General features: G+C 38.9%; 1 protein-coding gene across 4 annotated transcripts in view; it reads left to right on the top strand.

Moving 5' to 3' along the window:
- Positions 1 to 22,243, top strand: part of abr (ABR activator of RhoGEF and GTPase) — a 257,716-nt gene that overhangs the window by 220,754 nt on the left and 14,719 nt on the right. Inside the window, exon 1 of one of the 4 annotated variants that reach the window (XM_061897924.1) lies at positions 12,055 to 12,536. The exons of the other annotated variants lie outside the window; for them this stretch is intronic. Coding sequence (XP_061753908.1) covers positions 12,351 to 12,536 — 186 coding nt within the window. The 5' untranslated portion in view covers positions 12,055 to 12,350. Of the gene's footprint in view, positions 1 to 12,054; positions 12,537 to 22,243 lie in introns of those variants that run through there. 4 annotated transcript variants of the gene reach the window in all.

Here is a 22,243-nt window from a genome sequence, read left to right as displayed (position 1 = left end):
CGTGGAAGCGGATGTGAGATAACCTTTCAAATTATTGACCCGCAAGTGATTGGCAAGAAAATAATTGGAATTTACGATGCTGATACTAATAACAAGCTACAGTGCCTCACATTTACATGGAATGAATGATGAAACGCACTGGGTCGTTTTGTATGATGCCTTCAATATCACACTTTTTTTCCTGTAGTTGTCAGTGTAAATATTTAAGTTAATCGTACGAAACATATGCACATTTTTTGTATTTATTGCAGAAAAGATAACTATGAAGCACATGCTGCTAAAAAATGCAACTGATAGAACACCGGCAGACCAAAAAGCAATTCTTTACATGTTTGCTGTTTAGCTATTGTATCATCTCTACTGTACTATTTGTAATGAGATGGGATTAACTAATACATCTCTTAGATAACACTGATATGTTAATAAACAAATTACAGGTGGTTCTTTGGTTATAAACAAGTTCCCCTCCTACCACTGGGATTAAGTTTTATTTTAACCTATTGTACACAGAAAACATGGACACATAAAATGCATGGATACAAACGTGAGTACAGTAACTATGACATGTAACATAAAATTCAAAATCAAATGTTGTAACACAAGAGCCACAAGAATACTTCAAAAATATACACGTTTTGATTTTGTGTTATTGTAGAAAATTTGCAAAGTGACAGGTCTGCATAGATCAAAGGGAGTCAACTTGTATCAACACTAATTTTACAGTTTTTCTATAGGCACTTGTTCCAGCCTCTATTGTGTAATCCAGTCACCTTTGTTTTGCCGCCGCCTCCTCCCTCTGTGCTCTTGTAACCTTCCAGGTGGCTTAATGCAGTCAGTCGTGGTTTTACTCTTCGGAGTAAATAATTCAAGCAGGTCAGTGGTGTGTCGTCTCGTGAAGCTGCCATCTCTTCATCACCAGAAAAGGGTCATGCTGTACAAGGGGGGCTGGTTCCAATCAGGGAAAGAGTACAACATGAAGACATGTCTAGTGAATGAAAGCAAACAAGGAAAGGATGGATATATGCTTGTGAGTGCGGTAAACCCCTACCATACTCATCCATGGATTGTTCTCGCCGCTTCGTTCAAGAAAGATGTTCCGCAACCATGAGCCTTAATACTACCAAAGTCAAAATAATATGAGCCTATACAAGAAATATTGTTATGATATTAATTTTCGATGCAAATCTGAATGACCAATAAAGTTTATAGAGTAGTAGGAATAACTGGGTATGTTTATGGCGTAAGAAGCAACGTCACATCTGGGGATGGGTATCGTTTACATTTTAACTGATGCTACTATCAAATCGGTACTTAAAAGTACCAGTAGAGTGGAAGAACAAGTTGCCTATATATTAAAGCTATTATCATATCTGATTTATGACACCTTAAGTGTGCGAATAAATAGGTAAGATCTAAATAATACTTGAAACAATGGTGCCAGTGCTTAAAGAGACATGGAAAACATGCAGATTTTTGTAAAGAAATTTTGTGACTTTAAATTTGAACAGAATAGCAAGTACATTAAAAAAAACTACATTGTCAAAGTTGTTGCAACAATACAGAACAAAAATAACGTGCAAACAAACGACTGACAAGTTGTTTGATGCTCAAATTTGGGGTGTTCGTGAATACAACCTCACTCACCGTAACCATCATTGGTGATTGATTCGGAAGAGTTGTGTTTTTGTTGTGTCTACTGGCTAGCCTAGCGCTGCTGCGCCGACAGCGTTATGAAAAATATTACTAGCATCATACAGTATATCGTAACGTAACAGTAATCGTTTCTGAAAGAGTTGTACATCTGCGTGCTGGCTGTGCCTTATAATTAAGTATTAATAATTTGTCTTTGTGGCGGTCAACTCCTCCAGATCCAACCACAGGATTTAGAGATAGGAGGGTTGGGCAGAACCCACGAAGGAGCCTCCTCAAAGGTGTAGACTTCCATCCATCCATCCATTTTCTACTACTTGTCCCTCTTGAGGTAGCGGGGGACGCTGGAGCCTATCCCAGCTGCATTCGAGCAGAAGGCGGTGAACACCCTGGACAAGTTGCTACCTCATTGCAGGGCCAACACAGATAGACGGACAACATTCACACTCACATTCACACACTAGGGTCAATTTAGTGTTGCCAATTAACCTATCCCCTGGTGCATGTGTTTGGAGGTGGAAGGAAACCGAAGTACCCGCAGGGAACCGACGCAGTCACAGGAACATGCAAACTCCACACACAAATACCCCAAGCCTCAGGATTGAACCCAGAACCTTCTCATTGTGAGGCATACACACTAACCCCTGTATCACCATGCTGCCTTCGGTGCAAACTTGTTTTTGGTAAAGCATGGCTGCCGAACACCTACCTGCGAAGTTTGCAATACCTGCGCTTGCTGTGACAACATATACTTCTTAAAAACCCAAAGAGTAAATCAGAGGAAGAAAAGAAAGACGATGTATGTCCAAAAAAACTAAAGAAGAGGCAAAACTCATTAATATTGGTCCAGCGTATTCAAGACAGAGGGCATTGCGGGCCAGTCGTGGACTAACTTTGGACGCGCAAGTGGCTGTTTAGGTTCTGGACAGGTAATCTAATGTTCCATTTTTCTATATTTTGTGTGTATCCTTTTGCATGGCCATTCGTCTTTCCGATCTACAACAAAATACGAACTAAGGGGTCTTTCGTTGCAATTTCAGACTGCCAACAACCTATGTGTGTGCACGTAAAGCTCTCGTGTACGATTTTGTACACTGGGACTATTATGGAGGTGCGCAAAGTTGGGGGCGGCATTTACAGTTTGAATTCTGCCTGGTGACACAAGATTTAAGTACCCCCCAGCTTTAAGGTTAGCAATACAGTTCAAAAAGAGCTTCAGGCTCTGTGTCAGAACGCTACATTACAAAAGACTTGCACAAAATCACCGCCAAGCAATTGTTGTAGTTGGTGGCTGAGACTGCATTCATTCAGCACCGAAATAAAGGACTGATAGTTTATTTTTTTGGTCTGGTTACTACCGTTTATGTCGGCACCGGTGCCATTATGGAACTAGGTTTCAATGCACGTTCCTACCATAGGCCATAGACTCTGTGTCCGTCGTCTACAAGGCAACCAAAGTCGTCATTGTCATTGCACTCCACAGTTTGACGTCACAGGATTCCAATACCTAACTGGTGAAGTTAGAGACACTGCAGTCCTTTGACTGGTTGGCAGAAGAAATGTCGCTATGGGGTGACAATGGAATTGTCTTGTGGTTGTAACAAAAAACCACAAGACGATAAGAAAACAACATGCTGGACTTCTTCATTTCCCTGCTTCTTTTTTTGTTGATTTTTACCATGGGATCTAGTTCTAGATCTGCTGTAAAAAATAGATCTTTAACGTTTCATATGTTTGTGTGCCACAACCTTTTCAGTTGCCTTTCTAGAGCTTGCAACCAGAGGCATGCAAATTAAACCTTCTGTTTGCAACTCTTCTTTTCTTGCTTCCTCATTTGCCTCGACCACTTTTGTTCCTGAGTCTTTAATAAGTGATGGAGCGGTTAATCTGCTGGAGATTGCCCCAGAGATTTAGATAAAAGAGAAATCAGAATCTGTAGATTACCCTAAAGCTCTGATACCCCCACCCCTTGCCCCCATTCCCTTGTGTTGCACTCCCTCAGTACCTTGAAGGACGCTTTCTTGGAAGCTTCACTCTCACACAGGCGTACCTTTGTTTCAGCCGAAGCAGCAGAAACGTTCAAAGATGTAGAAAGGGTCATCCTAAAGGCTGTTCCAATTAAGTATGATTGAATGAGTTCATCATGACACCGCTTGCAGAAACATAGCTCTACACATCAGCCAATCACTGCTGGGAGAGGGACCAGCATGATTTAAACAAGTATCTGGGGGTATAGTTTTGGTTTAAGTTGACATTTTTTATGAACAATCAGCATTGTAGGGCTGTTTGCGGCTTAATAAGAACCATGCAATAGTCATCAGGGATGTATGTTAAATTAAAAAGTTGGTTTATATTAAAGCAGCAAAGCATGTCGGGTAGGATTTTTATCCTGTTTATTGCACTATTATTTGCATCATTTATTCCAATTTTAATTAAAACATGCAAATGTGGAATAATTACCAATTCAGAGTCTAAAAGCGTTTACCAAGGTCCCTTTCTTCTCCACCATAATGGATGGGGGAGGGGCTGTTCTGCTCTATATTAATAATGTGTAAGTGTCGTATTTATGAATTGATTTCTAATTTATCTTTGCTAGGGAATGTAATTGACCCAGTACTGGGTGAGGGGTGGAATATTAAGAAATCAACAGGACAGTCCCAGCTCAACCCCTCGCCCTTATGGCTCGCTCATATGGAGCGACTTTATGAGGGCCCGTGCCACCCACTTGTCCGCCCCATCTATTATTTAAAAGGAAGGCTGGTCCCCATGTCACAACATTCAGGGCACTCAACAAGGAGCCATCTGCTCTTTCACATTTTCACAATTTAGCCAAATTGGTCAAACATTTTAAATCAACATTGTAATAAATATTTTGAGAGTGCCTAATTGTATTTAGATTACTGTACAGTAAGTAATCTTTTTATATGTGCACCATTTTGCTATTTTATCCTTCACTACCATGAGCTAATGCCACAAAATTGTATTTTTATCTGTACTGTAAAGTTCAAATTTGAATGACGATAAAAGGAAGTCTAATTTAATGTACAGTGAACTAAGTCAAAGCTTGAACACAGTTCAGAAACAGTCACTATCAGTTTGTCCTAAAATCTCTTGTGATGTTTTACATGACAGCAGTTTAATTTCTGAAGTTTTTTGCCACTTTTTGGGGTATAATTCCAGTTTTGGAGGTTTCACTATGAAAAACTGCAGCACAATATGGGCTGTGCTCCCTTTAACTGCTAGTATAGCTAATACTCGTCTGGGGAAAACAATCACGTCTTAGGAACTTGTGTATGTTGGAATAGAGGACACTTCTGAGGTCTGTTTAGATTCTTTCAACAATTATGTTCTTTCAAAAATTTTTAGGAACCTTTCTTGTGGACTGGGGCATATCCATGCTTTTCCAAATCGGCTGTATTTTGCTTGTAAGCATAGCATATTCTAGAACAGTGGTTGTCAATAGGCGGCCCGCAGGCCAACTCCAAGCCACCAAAGCCTTTACATTTGGCCCTTCATACAGTTTGACACAAAAGTACTGATTAATGGAGAAATTACAGTGTCATTTACTGAGTAGTGTCACGATAGCACATGGTTGCTGTTGGCTTGACCCCAGGATGCAGAAACGGTGGGCGAAGTGCAGATAAAGTATTTTCATTAGGACTAAGCAGGCAAAATTCAAAAGGCACACCATGAACAAGTCACAATAGACAAACAAACCAATGTTGGAAGGAAGGCAATACCGGCAGATAAACCTTCCTAATTAGTGATCAGAGCCAAGTGAGTCCCCTGAATACTAATCAAGAGTAGGCGTGGAGAACATTGTTCAGAAGCAGTTGTGAAGTCACTTCAAGTCATAACCAAAGCAGGAAGTGGAACAAAAATAACAGGTTTCAAAACCATTGATGCATGTAATATTATTGTTTTTCGTAGAATATTATTTATATTTGTATTATTGTGGTTATGTTTTTTTAAACGATCCTAGCCCTAAAACTGTCTGCTAAAAAAGTGTTTGGTCCTTGGACAAACGTAATCGAACATCCCTGGTCTAAAATATCTTTACAAGTTGCACGCAGAACCATCACTCATAAGAAACAGAGGTTTTTCCCAACCTTGTATCAATTAGTTAATTTACATTTCAATTAGCTAATTTAATTTTGATGTGTATATTTGTGTCTATCGGGAGTGTCCAGCATTTTACCACTGAGGGTCACACACTTGACAGTTCAAAGGATGCACGGGTCATTTTAAAATGTTTTGATTTTCAAAACCTCTATGACAGATTTGTGGTATTAGCCTCAACCAGCATTCATTTTGTTGACTAATATTTGAGGGGAGCAGTGGGCAGCAGCAGTGGCCGTGCCCAGGAATAATTTTTTGGTGATTTAACCCCCAATTCCAACCCTTGGTGCTAAGTGCCAAGCAGGGAGGTAATGGATATTAGCCCCAAAACAAAAATGTATGGTTTCAACAAGTTCCACATTGTAATATGTGTTCACCTGGGAGAAAGTGAAGAGGATTTATTTTTTATTTTTGACGCAGTATGATGCAATTAGCAGGCAAGTCATCATGACATCTACACAATGTAATTTACTCTGTCTCAAAGAATACTTTTTTTTAACAGTTAATCTAAATGAATGACAACTTTTAATGTGATACAAAGCGCTTATGTCACACACACAGCAAAAACAAGAAGAGGATACAGCGTTTCTTATTTATTTGAGGTTGACATTTATTAACAAATGAAGGACTTCAGCCCCAATTCGACCACAGAGGGACAATTGGTAGAAAAGGGATGTATGAAATTGATTCCGCCACATATGTGAATTTGACGCGATGAGGTGTCGACTTGTCCATGGTGTACACCGCCTTCCGCCCGATTGTAGCTGAGATAGGCGCCAGCGACCCCGAAAGGGAATAAGCGGTAGAAAATGGATGGATGGATGGGTCCCCCTTGCTCATTAACAAATTATAATGAAGGCATGCAACATAAATCCATTTCACAACACACATACCTGCTTTGCCAGAGACGTAGCATAAAAATGTTTGATATATTTGCTATGTATCCATATTGGTTCTCAGCGAGTATTCTATATTTGTTTATGACTCTCTCCAATCTGTTATTGAGGCTAACGGCTCTTCCAACCTGCCTTATTTCAGCAAATCAATGCTATTCACAGGACCAGAATCAGTTTGAAGATGCCAGGTAACTCTCTGGTGGCTGTGATCACAAATCAGTGATCAGAAGTCTTCAAATTTATCAAAAACCCTGGTACCAAAAGCGGAGCCTTTTTCTTTGCGTCTTCGTCCTTTGACAGGAAGTGACGGAAAAAAACGTGCTTTCAAACAAACTTTAAAGCGGCCTTTTCTCTTATATTTTAGTACATTAAAAGAAAGTACTGTTATTTTGGCTTATTAAAATAAGTTGTAATTTCATTGACTAAAACTAAATACATTTAGATGATTATAACTTGACAGAACTAAATATGTCAAAATCAACACTGGCGTCAACATTTTAACTTGCTTGCTTTTTAAGTTTACTTTATATGTTTTCTTTATTTTAAAAAATAATAATATTTAGAATGTGGCCCACAAATGGCTGCTGGGTCGCACTTTGGACACCCCTGGTCTATATGGTGTGCAAAATATTGATCCTTAGAAATCATTCTAAAACATACCGGTATGTCTAAGAGAACCCAACACAACACAGTCACATTCAGTCAGACTGTGTGAGGTCACTGAGCCCACAGTGATGAGTGCTCAGCATCCCACGCGGCACCAGAAAGCGTCACACAAACCACATTCACCAACAAGTCTTTATTTTTTTTCAAGTCTTCTTTATATGCTTATTCCCAGAAGATGTCTCTTATCTCTGCATTCAACCCATCTTCCCTCTGCTCTAATTATTGTTTGGAAGTTCACCCTGTGGGTGAATGCCGTGCACAAAAGTAAAAGCTTGGCACGTGGCAAACCCTTGAAACCACCAGATCATAGTAGCCTGAAATAGTCTGGTTCGAGCAAATATTATCCTGGCTTCAATTTTAATATTCTGCAATGAAGTGTCTTGTAGGGTGGAACTGTGGCTTTGAGGGAGCTGTGGCAGTTTTGCCAGACAAGGCTTTTCTCGTAAATGCAGCAGTTTCAACCACCGTCTTCTCGGTCGACATGTTTACATTGCGTAGGCATGGCTTTAATAGTGTAGCTAAGGCATCAGCAAACATCAGGGTGTGAGAAGCACTTGGTAATATGTGACTGGGTGTTCACTTCATGATGTTGATGCAACCGGGCACGTTGGACTCCGGTTGACCCAGTCTTACAGACCACTGGAAGAGTGAAGACTGCAATGTGGTATAACTTTGACAAGTGACCCAAAATGGGTCTGCACAATGCCTTTTTTATGACTCTTTGATAAGAGCAAGATCAATATTTTAACCAGCAACAAATTAATCCAAATAATACAGTTGTGTTATAAAAAAGCAGTAGCTTTCAAATAATTTTTTTTAAAGGTGTCAATTTCAAATAGCCAATAATAAGGTGTTTCGAGACCTCTAATTTTAGTCCAAAATAAATCCTTTTATTATGACCCCAAACACACTTGACGTGTGTTTGGGGTCATTGTCCTGTTGGAAAACCCAACTGCGTCCAAGACCCAACCTCCGGGCTGATGATTTTCTGTTGTCCTGAAAAATTTGGAGGTAATCCTCCTTTTTCGTTGTCCCATTTAGTCTCTGTAAAGCTCCAGTCCCATGCTTGACGGTATGTGTGTTCCAACAGGACAATGACCCCAAACACACATCAAAAGTGGTAAAGGAATGGCTAAATCAGACTAAAATTAAGGTTTTAGAATGGCCTTCCTAAAGTTCTGACGTAAACGTGTGGACAATGCTGAAGAAACAAGTCCATATCAGAAAACCAACAAATTTAGCTGAACTGCACCAATTTTGTCAAGAGGAGTGGTCAAAAATTAAACCAGAGGCTTTCCAGAAGCTTGTGGATGGCTACAAAAAGCGCCGTATTGCAGTGAAACTTGCAAAGGGACATGTAACCAAATAATATTTTGTGACCAATAAGTATGTGCTCCAATCACTCTATCACAAAAAATAAGAGTTGTAGAAATTATGGAAAATTCAAGACGGCCATGACATCATGTTCTTTACAAGTGTAAGTAAACTTTTGACCACGATTGTACCTCTGTAGGGCCTCCATATTCATTAAGTCAGTAAGTGGAAAATCCTATTCGACCATTCAAACCATGGATCTGAAGTATCTTAGTTTTGATTCCAAGCCTTTTCGACCACTTTCCTCAGAACTGTTTTTCACATTTGAGGGCTTGTTAAAAACTCTCCCCAAAAATATTTTTTGGGTTTGTGAAGGAAAATTCAGCTGCTTTTGCCAACATTGGCTGCTGCCCCTCTGGACGACTGCATGTCGTCCAGTCAGAAGAAAGAGGGCTTCTGCTTAGTAAGGGCTTATTTTGGATGATTAACTGTAAATCATGTAAATATACTTTACTGGAGTTGAGCTGTACTTGAACATACTAGTTTAGTTTTTTTGTTATTTTACGCTGTTATTATCTCTGTTATGGATGCTGTAGAATAGTATAGCACATAACACAGCCATGTCATGAATAATGATGTACATATCTATTTTGTTCCATTTTTCTCTCATTTAAAAATATCTTATGTTCCCCTTGGGATTTTGTTCCCTCTCATTTCCAAATGTTTTCCCAGACATTCTTTCCAAAAAGTGACGCATGGAGTGTGTATCTCTTCTTCTTACAAGCCTTGGGGGTTAAGAATACACTTTGGCGGGGGTTGGCTGAGGTCTCCCACAAAACCAGCGTAGACACACACACATGCATACACACAGACACACACACAGTCTCCTGCTTTCTGCTCCTGTCTATTTGTTGTTTATCTTCTCTGTGGAAAACTGTAGTTGTTTGACATCGTGATAATACTCAGCGTTAGGCGCCTTGTGTAGTTGTGATGACTTTGTTTGCTTTGTCATGTTTTGTAGCCCATGTTGGCTTACAATTTTATTACTTAACCTTTATGGATGTGTTGGCAGTTGGAAAGCAGACTTGACAAACCATAAGTAATTATTATAATCACAATTTAATTATCTTTTTGCGTCAGTCAGTGTTTATTTTAGACCACACACTGAATCTATGACTCATTTACAGAAGCTCTTTAATATTGTGGAGTTTCTTCTACAATGCAATCCAATCTGTTATGAAGTTGGTCAAATTTAAATCATGAGTAACTGTTGCTAACAATTATTAACTGTCAGGGCATTTTTTTTAAAGAAACTACCAACCATTTTGATATATAGATACAGATTAATATAGGTACATATCCTTTATTATTTACCATTCTCCTTGTGTCACTGATGAAAGTCAGAAGTAAATAGGCAAGCAATAGGCTACTTTCTTATGTGGACAACTGCTTATGTCCACAATATATTGAGGTGACTTAGCCAATCCAAGGGGCGTTGACAAAAACAGACTCCGCTCTAGCATTAGAAATATTAAGTGCAAAAACATTTCTGTTTTGCCGTTTAAGCAAGGTTTAACTTTTTTCAACTGCAGAGGTATTTTATTTTACATTTTACCACTTAAATCACCAATGTGCAACGGGAAGGAGTCACAAATGTGCCCCTTCTCTCTTTTTTTTCACTTTTCTACTGCGTTAAATAAGTGCTTTGGTCCATGCGTTTTTGATAGTTATATGTTCCAAAATGGCAGACAAGAACCATTAAAAAAAATTCCCCACAAGAAATAATGCAAATCCAATTAAACCAACAAACATCCCAAAATAACACATTTCATAGAACATATTTATAGATTTACTTGCAGAAAACAACGCAAAATACATATAAATGATGATTGAAATGGATAAATGTGCATTTAACATCCCGGAAAGAAGTTCTTTCTTGAATGTGATTGTCTTTTTCACCTTCTTTATCACAGTGCAGTCACTAGCGACTTTCTTAGGACCCATGGCGGGTTATTTTACACTTGCACAAAAACTGAGTCACCTATGCATAGGATTCTTTGTATTGGGACAGGATTCTGTGGGCAAATGCACAAGTTTGTTACGCACACTGTTTCGTCTTACAATAATCAAGATAATATACAAAAAAAAACAGGGTAAAAGTTTGGCAACAATTTTCGACAAACAACGAATCACACAACAAAATGTTGTGGTCTACTAGTTGCATAATTCTACTAGGATTTAAAATTCAGAATAATGATGGGTCAAACGGGTCATGCCGTTGGTAATGTTTGTGCCTAATAATAAGAAGGTCCTGGGTTCGATTCCTGGGCTCTTGGTCTTTCTGTGGGGAGTTTGCATGTTCTCACTGGGTACTCCGGTTTTCTCCCACCTCCAAAGACATGCGCCTGGGGATAGGCTGACTGGCAACATGAAATTACATTATTTGCAGGTCAGATGTAGTGACTTTTTTAATCCAGCAAATGGCAAATGACCATTATGAAACACCAAGAAAGTATGCAGAGTGCACTGTCAATACAGCTAGTGAGTCTGCCACACTCACTGAGGCGTCTTTTACCCATCACAAACTGTAAGACTTAAGGGACATTGAGCTTTAACAATTCCAATGTCTACAACGATGTCTACCAGCAAACTCTGGCTCATTACTACTGTTCAGCCTAGGAGAAAGACTTTGTGAACGTAGCTTGCTATCTTTTCCCGGGTGGAATACTTTGCCCCGCTAGTAAAAATGTAATTGGACACAGTGGATGAAGATGGAGTTTGCAGGCATGTCCTACGCACCCCCCCCCCCCCCCCCCCCATTGATCCATTTATATGCAGGGAAGACTCCTTTTTAAGAGCTGAGTGCCTTTTCTGAATAGAGATGGTGTCTCGTAGGATGTGAGCGTGTATGCCTGTGTGTGTGCTTGTGAGCATGTGTATTTGTGTGTGTCCTTGTGCTGTGTGTGTGCGGCTGTCTTTCGATGACAGTTTCAATATCATCAGACAGGCGTACCCTACCGTAAAAGGGTTAAAGCCCACTCACACATACAGTACATAGTAAGTGACTGCACAAGCAATGTGAGGTTGTCATCTGTAACAAAAGGCTCAGTAATAGTAAGAGTAAAATAGAGTCATATTTTTAACGGTTTCTGCAGTTATCAACAATACAATGCTCCTACTGTATATAAGAAACATTGCCATTTAGCCAACTTTTCATCCAGCGTTCTTTATTCTGCTGACTTCCTGGCTGTGGTGACCAACGCTGGGAAAGGTTGACAAGAGGTCAAACTGCTCCACAACAACACTGGACTGTCACTCTAGTACGCCGGTCAATCGGTTCCCTCCCTCTCTTTTGGAGGTGTGTTCATAAACATCTGGAGAAGCAAGGCCACATAAGTGGCGGAGCTCATTCACTCTCTCTCTTGTCGTCTCTTTTTCCTCCTCCTCCTCCCCTCGCTGTCGTGGTAGTCCAACTGCACACAGCGAGGAGATGTTGGCAGCTGACTGTCTCTCAAGCTTCTACGTGGAATTGCAAGATTATTAGAAACCATGGTGACATCTCGTCTTCCTGCCATTTTTCTTTTTAGCATTATTGAAACCGAAATCTAACAGAATCTACCGGAGACTTTTTTGTTTTTCGATCCCATCCAATAGTCCCACTTCTTCCACCTGCCTATTGCAGCAGAGGGAACCTGAGGCTTTGGGATGACGGAGGTCCTTGTGTCGGATGTAAACTTGAACTCGGTATGTGAGCATCTGGAGCAGCAATGCTGCTTGGAGCAGAATCAGCACAATCTGTCCGGCCAGCCACAGACTCCTGTGCTCAAGAGACACACCAACACCGGGGCCAAGCTATGGGGTCGCGTCCGTAGCAAGCTGCTCAGACAAAAGGTTTCCTTCTGACACACGCACAGACACACACACGCACGCGCACACACACACACACACAATGTTGTCTTTATCTCTTTTTTTCTATTCATCACTTTGTCACTTCCATCTGTCTGCCTTATTTATACTCTGCATGTCATTCAGTACATAATGGACTATTGTTGTTATCATATGGTCTATTGATTCAGTGTGGATTGTTTTCAGTCATTGCCTTTTCATTAGAACTTTCAATTAATTTGTTAAGTCTGGTACGTCGTCCTAAAATCTATTTTAAAAATATGCAAACTAATTGTATGCATGATCATTCCTCACACTTTGTGTTTGTTAAATGGCACAGATACCGGGGGCGGTAGAGCGGCCATGCCAGCAACTTGAGGTTTTCAGGTTTGATTCCCATTTCTGTCACCATAGTCACCGCCGTTGTGTCCTTGGGCAAGACACTTTACCCACGTGCTGCCAGTGCCACCCACACTGGTTTAAATGTAGCTTAAAGATGCAGATAATGGGTAAACGCTTCAAGTCTCTAGAGAAAAAAATGTGAGATCAAATTACATTATCACTCTAAAATCAATAAAACTGTGAAATAACATTACTCTTGTTGAGGTACAATATGTGGTATTTAATTCCCTTATTGATATTTCTGCTGCAGTATATTGCCCCCTTCAGTTCAGTTTAAGTACTGTAATCCTTTTCACTAATCCAATGCTCCATTGGCATTTTACATTTTTCTCTTTTGTAACTGTCACAAGTGAACATTTGCATTCATTTGCATTTACATCCCAAGGGTAGACTTTGGTCAGAGTGTGGCCTTGTTGTTAATCAGTGTTTTGGCCTTCTTGTTAATTAGTGTTTTGTTTTCTTGGTGTATTAGTATTTTCTTGCATGAGCTCATGCCGTGCAAATTACACTTTAGAATGATCTTACTTAAATTAGTGGTAATTAAAGTTGGATTTGGTTATGTGGGCTCTGAACCAAGGATGTTGTTGTGGCTTGTGCAGCCCTTTGAGACAATTGTGATTCAGGGCTATGTAAATAAACATTGATTGATTGATTAATTGATTGATTTACTCTGTTAGAAAATATGCCTGGGAGAAAATACTCGAATGTACAACATTTGTGTCCTTTCCATCCTTACACTTTCCATCCTTTGTAACTGAGCTACTGTGTGGAACAATTTCCTTTGTCAATCATTAAAGTTTGTGTAAGTCCAAGTCTAATAAATCTTTGTTTTTAAAAATTTGCTGGCAGAATGCTGATATGCATTGGATTTGCCATTGACATGCTGCTGAAAAGCATTAGCTATTATACATGGTGCTTTTAACACCTCTAAATTTGATAATGAATACTACAACTAAGATGTATATTACAATCAAACAGCTGGTATGTAATAAGTACAATACTTACAGTACAAATACTTTTTAGGGTGCAACAAAAGACTGGATTCTGCTTAATGGCAAAGACTACTTCCTGACTAGGTAACACACTGTATCCTACACACGACTGCTATATAACGTCTAGGAATTACAACCGCATTCAAAGTCTACGATATAATACTTGCAAATGAAACTCAGAAGTGCAAGAAAACAAGATATAACAACTAGATCGCACAGTTATCATTATCAGCTTATTTTGGAATCTTGAATCAAAAAATACGATTATTTTTTTATTTTTTTTTTTAGCAATCAAATTAACCTTTATTAACACAAACACAACTCCGGCTTCCTCCCACCTCCAAAGACATGCACCTGGGGATTGGCAACACTAAATGGGCCCTAGTGTGTGAATGTGAGTGTGAATGTTGTCTGTCTATCTGTGTTGGCCCTGCGATGAGGTGGCGACTTGTCCAGGGTGTACCCCGCCTTCCGCCCGATTGTAGCTGAGATAGGCGCCAGCGCCCCCCGCGACCCCGAAAGGGAATAAGCGGTAGAAAATGGATGGATGGATAACACAAACACACACACAGAAGTACTGAAAATTGGTACCGTTCCGTACCGGTATTGGAAAAAGATTGGACACCCCTAAATACTCTAAACCAGTAGTGAGTGGTTCAAGAGCTGCATCTAGTAGTACGCCAAAAAAAAATTACTTAATTAAATATTTGAACACAGTGTCACTGTTCAAACTGTGTGTAATGTTACAGTCCCTAAAATTGATCAATATACTTGTTAGATAAGACGTCTGTCTTGCTTTCAATGAATATGTAGGCCTACTACTCTACTGTATTTTGATGTTGGTCATTATGGTGGTACTTGGAGAGACAAATGTTTTCTGAGGTGGTAAAGTCTGAGAACCGCTCCTCTAAACAAACTCTGTTTTGATAGTTTCCTCTAAATGGTGGGTTAATGTGTACAATAACCATTTCAAGACAACCAGCCTATACTCTCCAGTATTCAAGAGAGGTATGAGGAATGTTGGCTAAAAGTACTACTTAGTAAGATAAAAAGGGCACTGACCCACTGGTGTTGCATTGATTTTTCCGTGCCGCACACTCCTCCCTTCATCTAAATGTTTGCTGGCGGCATTAGGAAAGTTGCATTTGTGTATGTCATCACTGTCCAAGTGTGTCTGCTTCACTACCACTGTGAACAAGCTGCAGGTGAAGTCCCATTCATTCGCTCGCTCATATTCAAAGAGGCTTTTTAAAGGTACTTTTCAACAAGTACCCTTTTTTTCCGAGGTCAGTTCCCTTGTGATCCTATCAGCTCTTGCAACAATTCTCCCTTTCTTTCCACCACCATCCCACATTTCTGCCTAGGTAAGACGGTGATGGCTGTTTAACAGGTACACACGTAGTACCTTCTCTCTTTGATACGAGCATGACAAACCGCTGCTGCTTTTGAAATTGCTCTGATAATGACAAATCTAGTAATGATAATGAGATTGGATTAGATTTTATATAACACTTTTCTAGACAGATGAAGTTAGAGCAAAATATGGATTTAATGTTACTTCCTACTCAGCGGTCGTTAGTTCTAGTTTATTACATTACCCATTAATTTTTAGAGCCTTATCTAGACATATACATTGAACATTCACTGTTTTGGTCGTTTTCTGTTACTTGTTCTTTCTTATTACTACTTCAGTCCACTCATTTTAACAAAGTTAAACATTTCCACAAAGCAGCAATTATTGATTATAAATTGTATATTTTTTATAAATGGAGCATAAAAAAACTGCTTAAGACTTTCTAATATTTAGAAAGTTCATCATTAATAAATCCCTCTAAATGAAATGACACCCACATAGTCTGTTTTACATGTCACAAACTTCGAAGAGCCAATCCTGTTTTAGAGCCAGAAAAAGCCCTGAGTCGACAACTGTTAAATGAATAACTCTGAGCATCGATCTCAATTGAGCTTTAATATCCTTGTAACGTTATAACTTTGGTTGTGCTTTTGAACTTAATATTATAGCCACTGTGTGAGTAATGCCACTATCGCTGTCTTTAAGTATAACTGTGTTCTTTTCAAAACAGCTCATAGAAATATTTTTTATTGGAAAAGCACAAAACCTTTAAATACTACAAAACACACAGTGGACTCTCCCTTACTCCTTCAGTCTGAAGCACCACACTGAAGTTACATACAGTATGGACAAACAAACAATTCTTAATTTGTTAATGCAGTGGGTTTTAAGCGTCTGTTAGACATCATGTTATTTGCCTGATGACCTTTTTTTAGTGCCATTTCAGCCAGCTTAACGTTGAGAACAATAGGTTTGTTGGTGCAGCTTAGCCAGGGAAGGCAGCTAAATTCCACCTTTTTCATCTGCAGTCATCCCACTTCCTGTCCCTACTGCAAATTAGGCCAAATACATTAGAGTACTTTGATTGGGGCTGATGAGATATTAGGATTTCAAGACCTCAATACAGTCCATCCACCTAATGGACTTTTATATAGGTAGCATATGGAGTATAAAGACCTTGTCACTTCAATAAAGGTGTGTACGGAATATATAACGTAGGGTTGTATAATAAGATTCAGGAAGTCATGGGGCAGGTCAATATATTCAACCTTCCCACTTAGTGGTACAATTTATTTTAGCTCACTCTGGCACAGGTAGAAACAGTACACATCTGGGACAATATAGACAACAATGAAGAATATATCGAGCATTTTTGTAACTCTGTGGTCTCATGTTGGCAATAATTGACAATAACCCCATACACAGTAGGTTAAGGAGGCAGCTTGCAGGTAAAAAATATTTAATCGACGACGACAAAACAAAAGACGACAGCCTCTGGGAAGTGCACCCGAAGGGTAGAGGAAGCTAAACACATAGAGAGGTAAACAGGCTACAAAAATCACATAAAGGAATGCTCGAGCACAGTAAAGACTTACGAGACGTGTAGCACAAAAAGCATCCACAGGGTATACAATGTCTCAACCAAAACTAGAAGCATGGGCTCAACTTAAACGATCATGATTACAAATGAAAACAGGTGTGTTGGCCCCCATGGTAAAGCTGCTGTATGAAGAACACAGGAAGTGGAAACTAGAAAATAAGAGCACAGGACAGGAACTAAACATTAAATATAGAATACGCCAACAAACTCAAAATAAGACATGACCTATCACTAACACGCCCTAAATGTTTGGGAACATTGAATCAACTGAGTGCAAAGTGCGACCGGCACGTAATACCTCCTCCGTCATTTTGTCAACTCCACTGAGAAAACTTAACCTCAGTATTACCTAACATCTTACAAATGGTGCATGATGTTATGCTTAAGCAGTCAGGTCACACAATGTTCCTGCCAGTTCGCTAAGCATAAAAACATTGCTGACTTGCACACACAATCCAAGGCAGTCTTGAAGACTCATCAGAGGAAGAGAATGCAGCCCTGATCGGACCGGGCTCTCCTGCTTACAAATGTTAATAATAATGTTGCTACTGTGCCAATATAAATCCCACATTGTGTGTTTTTTCTGCAACTAGCTGTTTGCATCTTCAGCATGTTGTCTTAATTATATATTGAATGGCAGCTGATATAATCACAAATTGCAAGGGGAACAAGGCTGTATCAGTCATGAAAATTAATGAATGTATTTAACCAAAACTGGCCTCCACCTCAGTAGACCACAGTTTAACCGTGATTGTACTTGTATAACTTAATGTCGAGGGCTTTACTACTTCCTGCACAGCAGAGCTAGCATCTGTAAAGCTGAATTCAAGAGTGTCTACTGAAGCTGCTAAATATTTAAACACTGAGCACAAAAGGTATTAAACACACTTTGATGTTAGTCTTACACTTTTAATTAGGCTGCATTCACACTTGCGGTTCAGTACGCTGGTTGGATGGAAAATGTAAAAAAAGATAGTTGGTGCACATTTAGATGTGTTTCACTTAGTGTCTTTGTCATCAGACCAAAGGCTGTGCAGTAAAAACATTTGCATACAGTAAGGAAGTACGTAAAGTAATTGGTTTGGCAGATGAGTTTATTACTGCAGCATTTATTAGTGGATTTAAATTTGAGCCATAAGCGTTTCCAGAATAACCGCTATTATCGTGCACTCTTACGAGCCCAGACTGCAGGGTGTATTGCGTAAGTGTACCATAGTACAGTTCCTGCCTGTAATTGCTGTGTGAATCCCTTTGTGCCTGCAGAGATACTAGTCATGATCCACAAATCATAAGCCTCGGCCGCCTCAAAGTTCTCACCGATTGGCCCCAGCCGGCCGTGTGTGTAAAAATGGCATCATGGTAACCAAGTTATAAGAGCTCACATGGCCGGTCTGACATCAGCTGCTTATTGCTGCACTCACTGTACTGTATATACATGCTGATGTGGTCCACTGGCCTATAAATAGTTCTGTTCCTACCCTTTGAGAGAAAGCAGAGCAGTATGTGTCACATCTGGAATAACATTCCCATTGGTCACGTGAGAATATTTATTAAGAGAGCTGTGCAGTTTGAGCCGAATATCTAATTAAAAGGACTATCATAAACTCTCTTAAGCTAATGAATACTTACAACAATGTTACGAAACAGATAATTAATATATCACGGGAAGACTATTTCATTTTGATTAGAAACGTGCCAATCAGTTTTGGCCCATTTCTATAAAAAAATATGTGATTGCCATTGACGATTTATGCCTTTCAATGCCGATCACAAACGCTAATACTGCATTTATTTTTAGTTGGCCGACTGAAAGGCTAGCAGCTACTTATGTATCTCCATACACAGTGTGAAGCCGCTCCCCTCAATTAATAATAACTCTAATGTAGCAAATAAACAGCATTTTTTAGTATATTACGTATGTCACTGGAGGACATGCATGCTAATAACAAAGCTAGCCGCTTAACTACTGTATCTTGAAACAAAACAAAGAAATAAGTGCTTAGTAAAGTTTAAGTGTAGATGGAACCACATTACAGTAGAAAGTAATTGGGTGTGAGCAGGAAATTAACAAGTAGATTAATAAGAGCTATAGAGAGGATAATAAAACAGTAACTGTTAGTGTGTCAGCATTGCACAGTCAGTACATGGCACATAAGAGGAGGAAGGATCCATCCATAAATTGGTCGTGTAGACACCTAGGGTAATAGTATCAGTATATTATTGATAATAGAGTGATTAGATCGATATCTGTATTTTCTCAAAATCATTTTTGTTGATTTTGTTACCAACTCAGGGAATAGTCCCCTGCCCTGGACCACAAGAGGACTTTGAGGGCAAAAATCAAAGGGGTTTAAATTTGTATTTTTTTATTTATTTTAGTTACTGTGTGCTATTGGGGTTTAAATTAGTATTTTTTGATTTAGTTTAGTTACTGTGTGATATTGGGGTTTAAATTAGTATTTTCTGATTTAGTTTAGTTACTGTGTGCTATTAGGGTTTAAATTAGTATTTTTTTATTTAGTTTAGTTACTGTGTGCTATTGACGTTGTTTTGCTGAAACAATTGTATTTGATAAAAGAAAACAAGAAACGTGTTGAAATAGTGTGTTGATATTGTTAAGCTGTCAACAGCTCATTCATCCATCCATTTCTATCGCTTGTTCTTCACGGGCTCGCCGCTAACTGTATTGTATGTACTGTAGATTTCCACCTAATCGCATTTGGGCATATGCACTACTTCATATTAGGGGTTTGATGGCATTAATTACCTGCAGAAGGAAAATACTGTTGCAGCTATAAATCTAACGGAAGGGTAACAGACTAAAGTGTATTTAACAATTGTGAGAGGTATATTGTAGGGCAGTGGTTCTCAAAAATGTTTCACCAAGTACCACATCAGAAAAAACTTTGCTCACCAAGTACCACTATAATGACCAGCATTAAAACACAGTAGCATAGTAGGGCTAAGTATTCATTAGAAATAAGGCAGAGGTTTTATTTAAGAAGTATATTTAATATTTTGACCATTATAACATTACACACAGTTTGAACAGTAACACTTTTTGGATCTAAAAAAAAACAAACACTGTCCTTTAATCAAGTTTTTTTTTTCCCTTGTTTCATTGTTGTTGGTTTTTTTTTTTTTTTTTGCCCTAACACTAGATTGGGAGTCTGCAACCCAAAATGCTGAAAGAGCCAAATTGGACCAAAAATAAAAAAGGAAAATTCTCTCTGGAGCCGCAAAAAATTTAAATCCTTATATAAGTGTTATAATGAAGGCAACATCTGATGTGGCTATATTAGCATATACTATCAAAATGAATATGTGTCGCAGACTGACACTAATCTTTGTTCACAGAAATATTGAAATGTAATATTTATCTGCACATTTTTACAACATTAGAAAACATTAGTAAAATTGAGGGTTCTCAGAGGGTGCAATAACTCCTGGAAGTTGCTAAACAGCCTTTGGTTGCCGACCCCCACGATAGATGGAGCCCACATAACACTAGTGGTACATGTACCACAGTTTGAGAATCCCTGTTGCAGTGTTAAAAGTATTAAATATAAACATTTCCAGAGATTTTTAAAGATGTCTCCATTATTTGTATTATTTTTTGCTGGAACATAACCCTACCCCACAAATAGCAAATAGAGATCTACTGTCTCTATTTTCTGTTCCGTCATCTTTTCAACCACATTCTACCTCTCACAGCCCCATAAATGAATTATTGGCAATTGAATAATGAGATCCTTATCTGCAGCCTTGGTTGCAGTGGGTTATCTATTTAAAGATAACACAAACTTTATTGTTATGTATTTGAACATTCTGAACCTTCTCATGTGCTCATAAAAGTATTATCCGACTGTTTTCATCTCCATCATCGATCTAAATGGAACTAAGAAAGAAGAAAAATCCTGAAGTGTTGGATCATTTTGATGTTCCAAATAAGGTTGACATTCTTCTTTTCTTGTTTAATATTTGGCTTTTTTAACCCAGTTGTGTGTTTCACATTCCTTTCCGTGCATTTGTTTAAAAAAAAACCTAAAAATTTCAGATGTTATGGAATTTCGGGGATTAAATGTCATATTGAGATGTAAACATTTTTTTTTTAATTTTTACTAATCTCACAAGTGTAAAAAGATAGGACTTGTAAGTGACGTTTTCCCCCATCCACAATTGCAGGGTCCGTTTTAGAGTTTCCAGGATACATATTTACTCCCTAATGTTTGCTGCAAACCTAGAAGTCAAGTAAACTAATAAGAAGTGTGTTTGGCTTGCGGTCACTGAGTGTAAACGTTGCCTTCCAAAGGATCCACTTTGTTTTAACAACCCGACTGGAGAACATTCATTTTTAATCAGGCTTTTGGTAATCCAATCAGTGGGAAAAATATGCTTTTTATGATTTTGTTTTCTAAGAAGCACCTTCTGTCTGTCGCTGTGTAAAGTCCAAATTGCAGTGATTATTTGTACCTCATCCCAAGCCTTGCTGAGAAAACGGTATTTAATGCTAAAAGGAATGAGTGAAAGCAAAGGCAATTGTCATTTTTACAAGTCAATGACTACATTTCCATGCACTAAATTAGTCCGATTTCTCAAATAGTTTGGCTCTAAAGAAGCATTCTACAACACATGGAAACACCTTAATCTCCTCATGTTTGGTTTATCCAAAACAGGACTAAGACAGCTCGATTATGCGATTGGAAACCAAATCTCTCATATGGGTGTTTACTGCTGTAGGGAACCCTTTGTATCACGCAAGTACAAGTAACAACGCGCGAGTTATAACCCGGAAGCGGATACCATTCAATCAAAACATAGTCAACAACTGCAATAAAAATGGTCTATACTTGTGTAGTTGCTAACCACGACCCATCAGGAGTAAGGGAAAAGTGTCTTGCTCAAGAACACAACAGACGCGACAAGGTTGGTAGAAGCTGGGGATTGAACCAGGAACCCTCAGATTGCTGGCACAGCCACTCTCCCAACTACGCCACGCCATTCCCCCAATGAAGAGGAGACCGTTTATTTGCTCTACAATTTAAAATAACGTATCATTTTGAAGTGCATCAATGGGGGAAAACAAGAAGCTGACTTTTATTTACGAAGATAGCTAAGGAAACTGAGAATGCCGGCTTCATTAAAACTCTCGAACAAAATACGAATGAGATGAAAGAGAATGTAGTGGTCAAAGCCTAATGCTGCTGATATGCTGCACATGTCATTATTTGGAGCTGAATTGTGATGACACCAGAGTTGTGCTGACAAACTGTTTAAAACTGTTTAAAACCCTTGTGGGCCCCTCGGGCCCAATACGAGCATTACATGTGTTCCTTATGTGATATGATTGTTCAGTTTGAAGGTT

Source organism: Nerophis ophidion, linkage group LG04 (genome assembly GCF_033978795.1).
Source record: "Nerophis ophidion isolate RoL-2023_Sa linkage group LG04, RoL_Noph_v1.0, whole genome shotgun sequence".
Classification (NCBI taxonomy): domain Eukaryota; kingdom Metazoa; phylum Chordata; class Actinopteri; order Syngnathiformes; family Syngnathidae; genus Nerophis; species Nerophis ophidion.
This window is presented reverse-complemented; position numbering and strand designations above follow the sequence as displayed.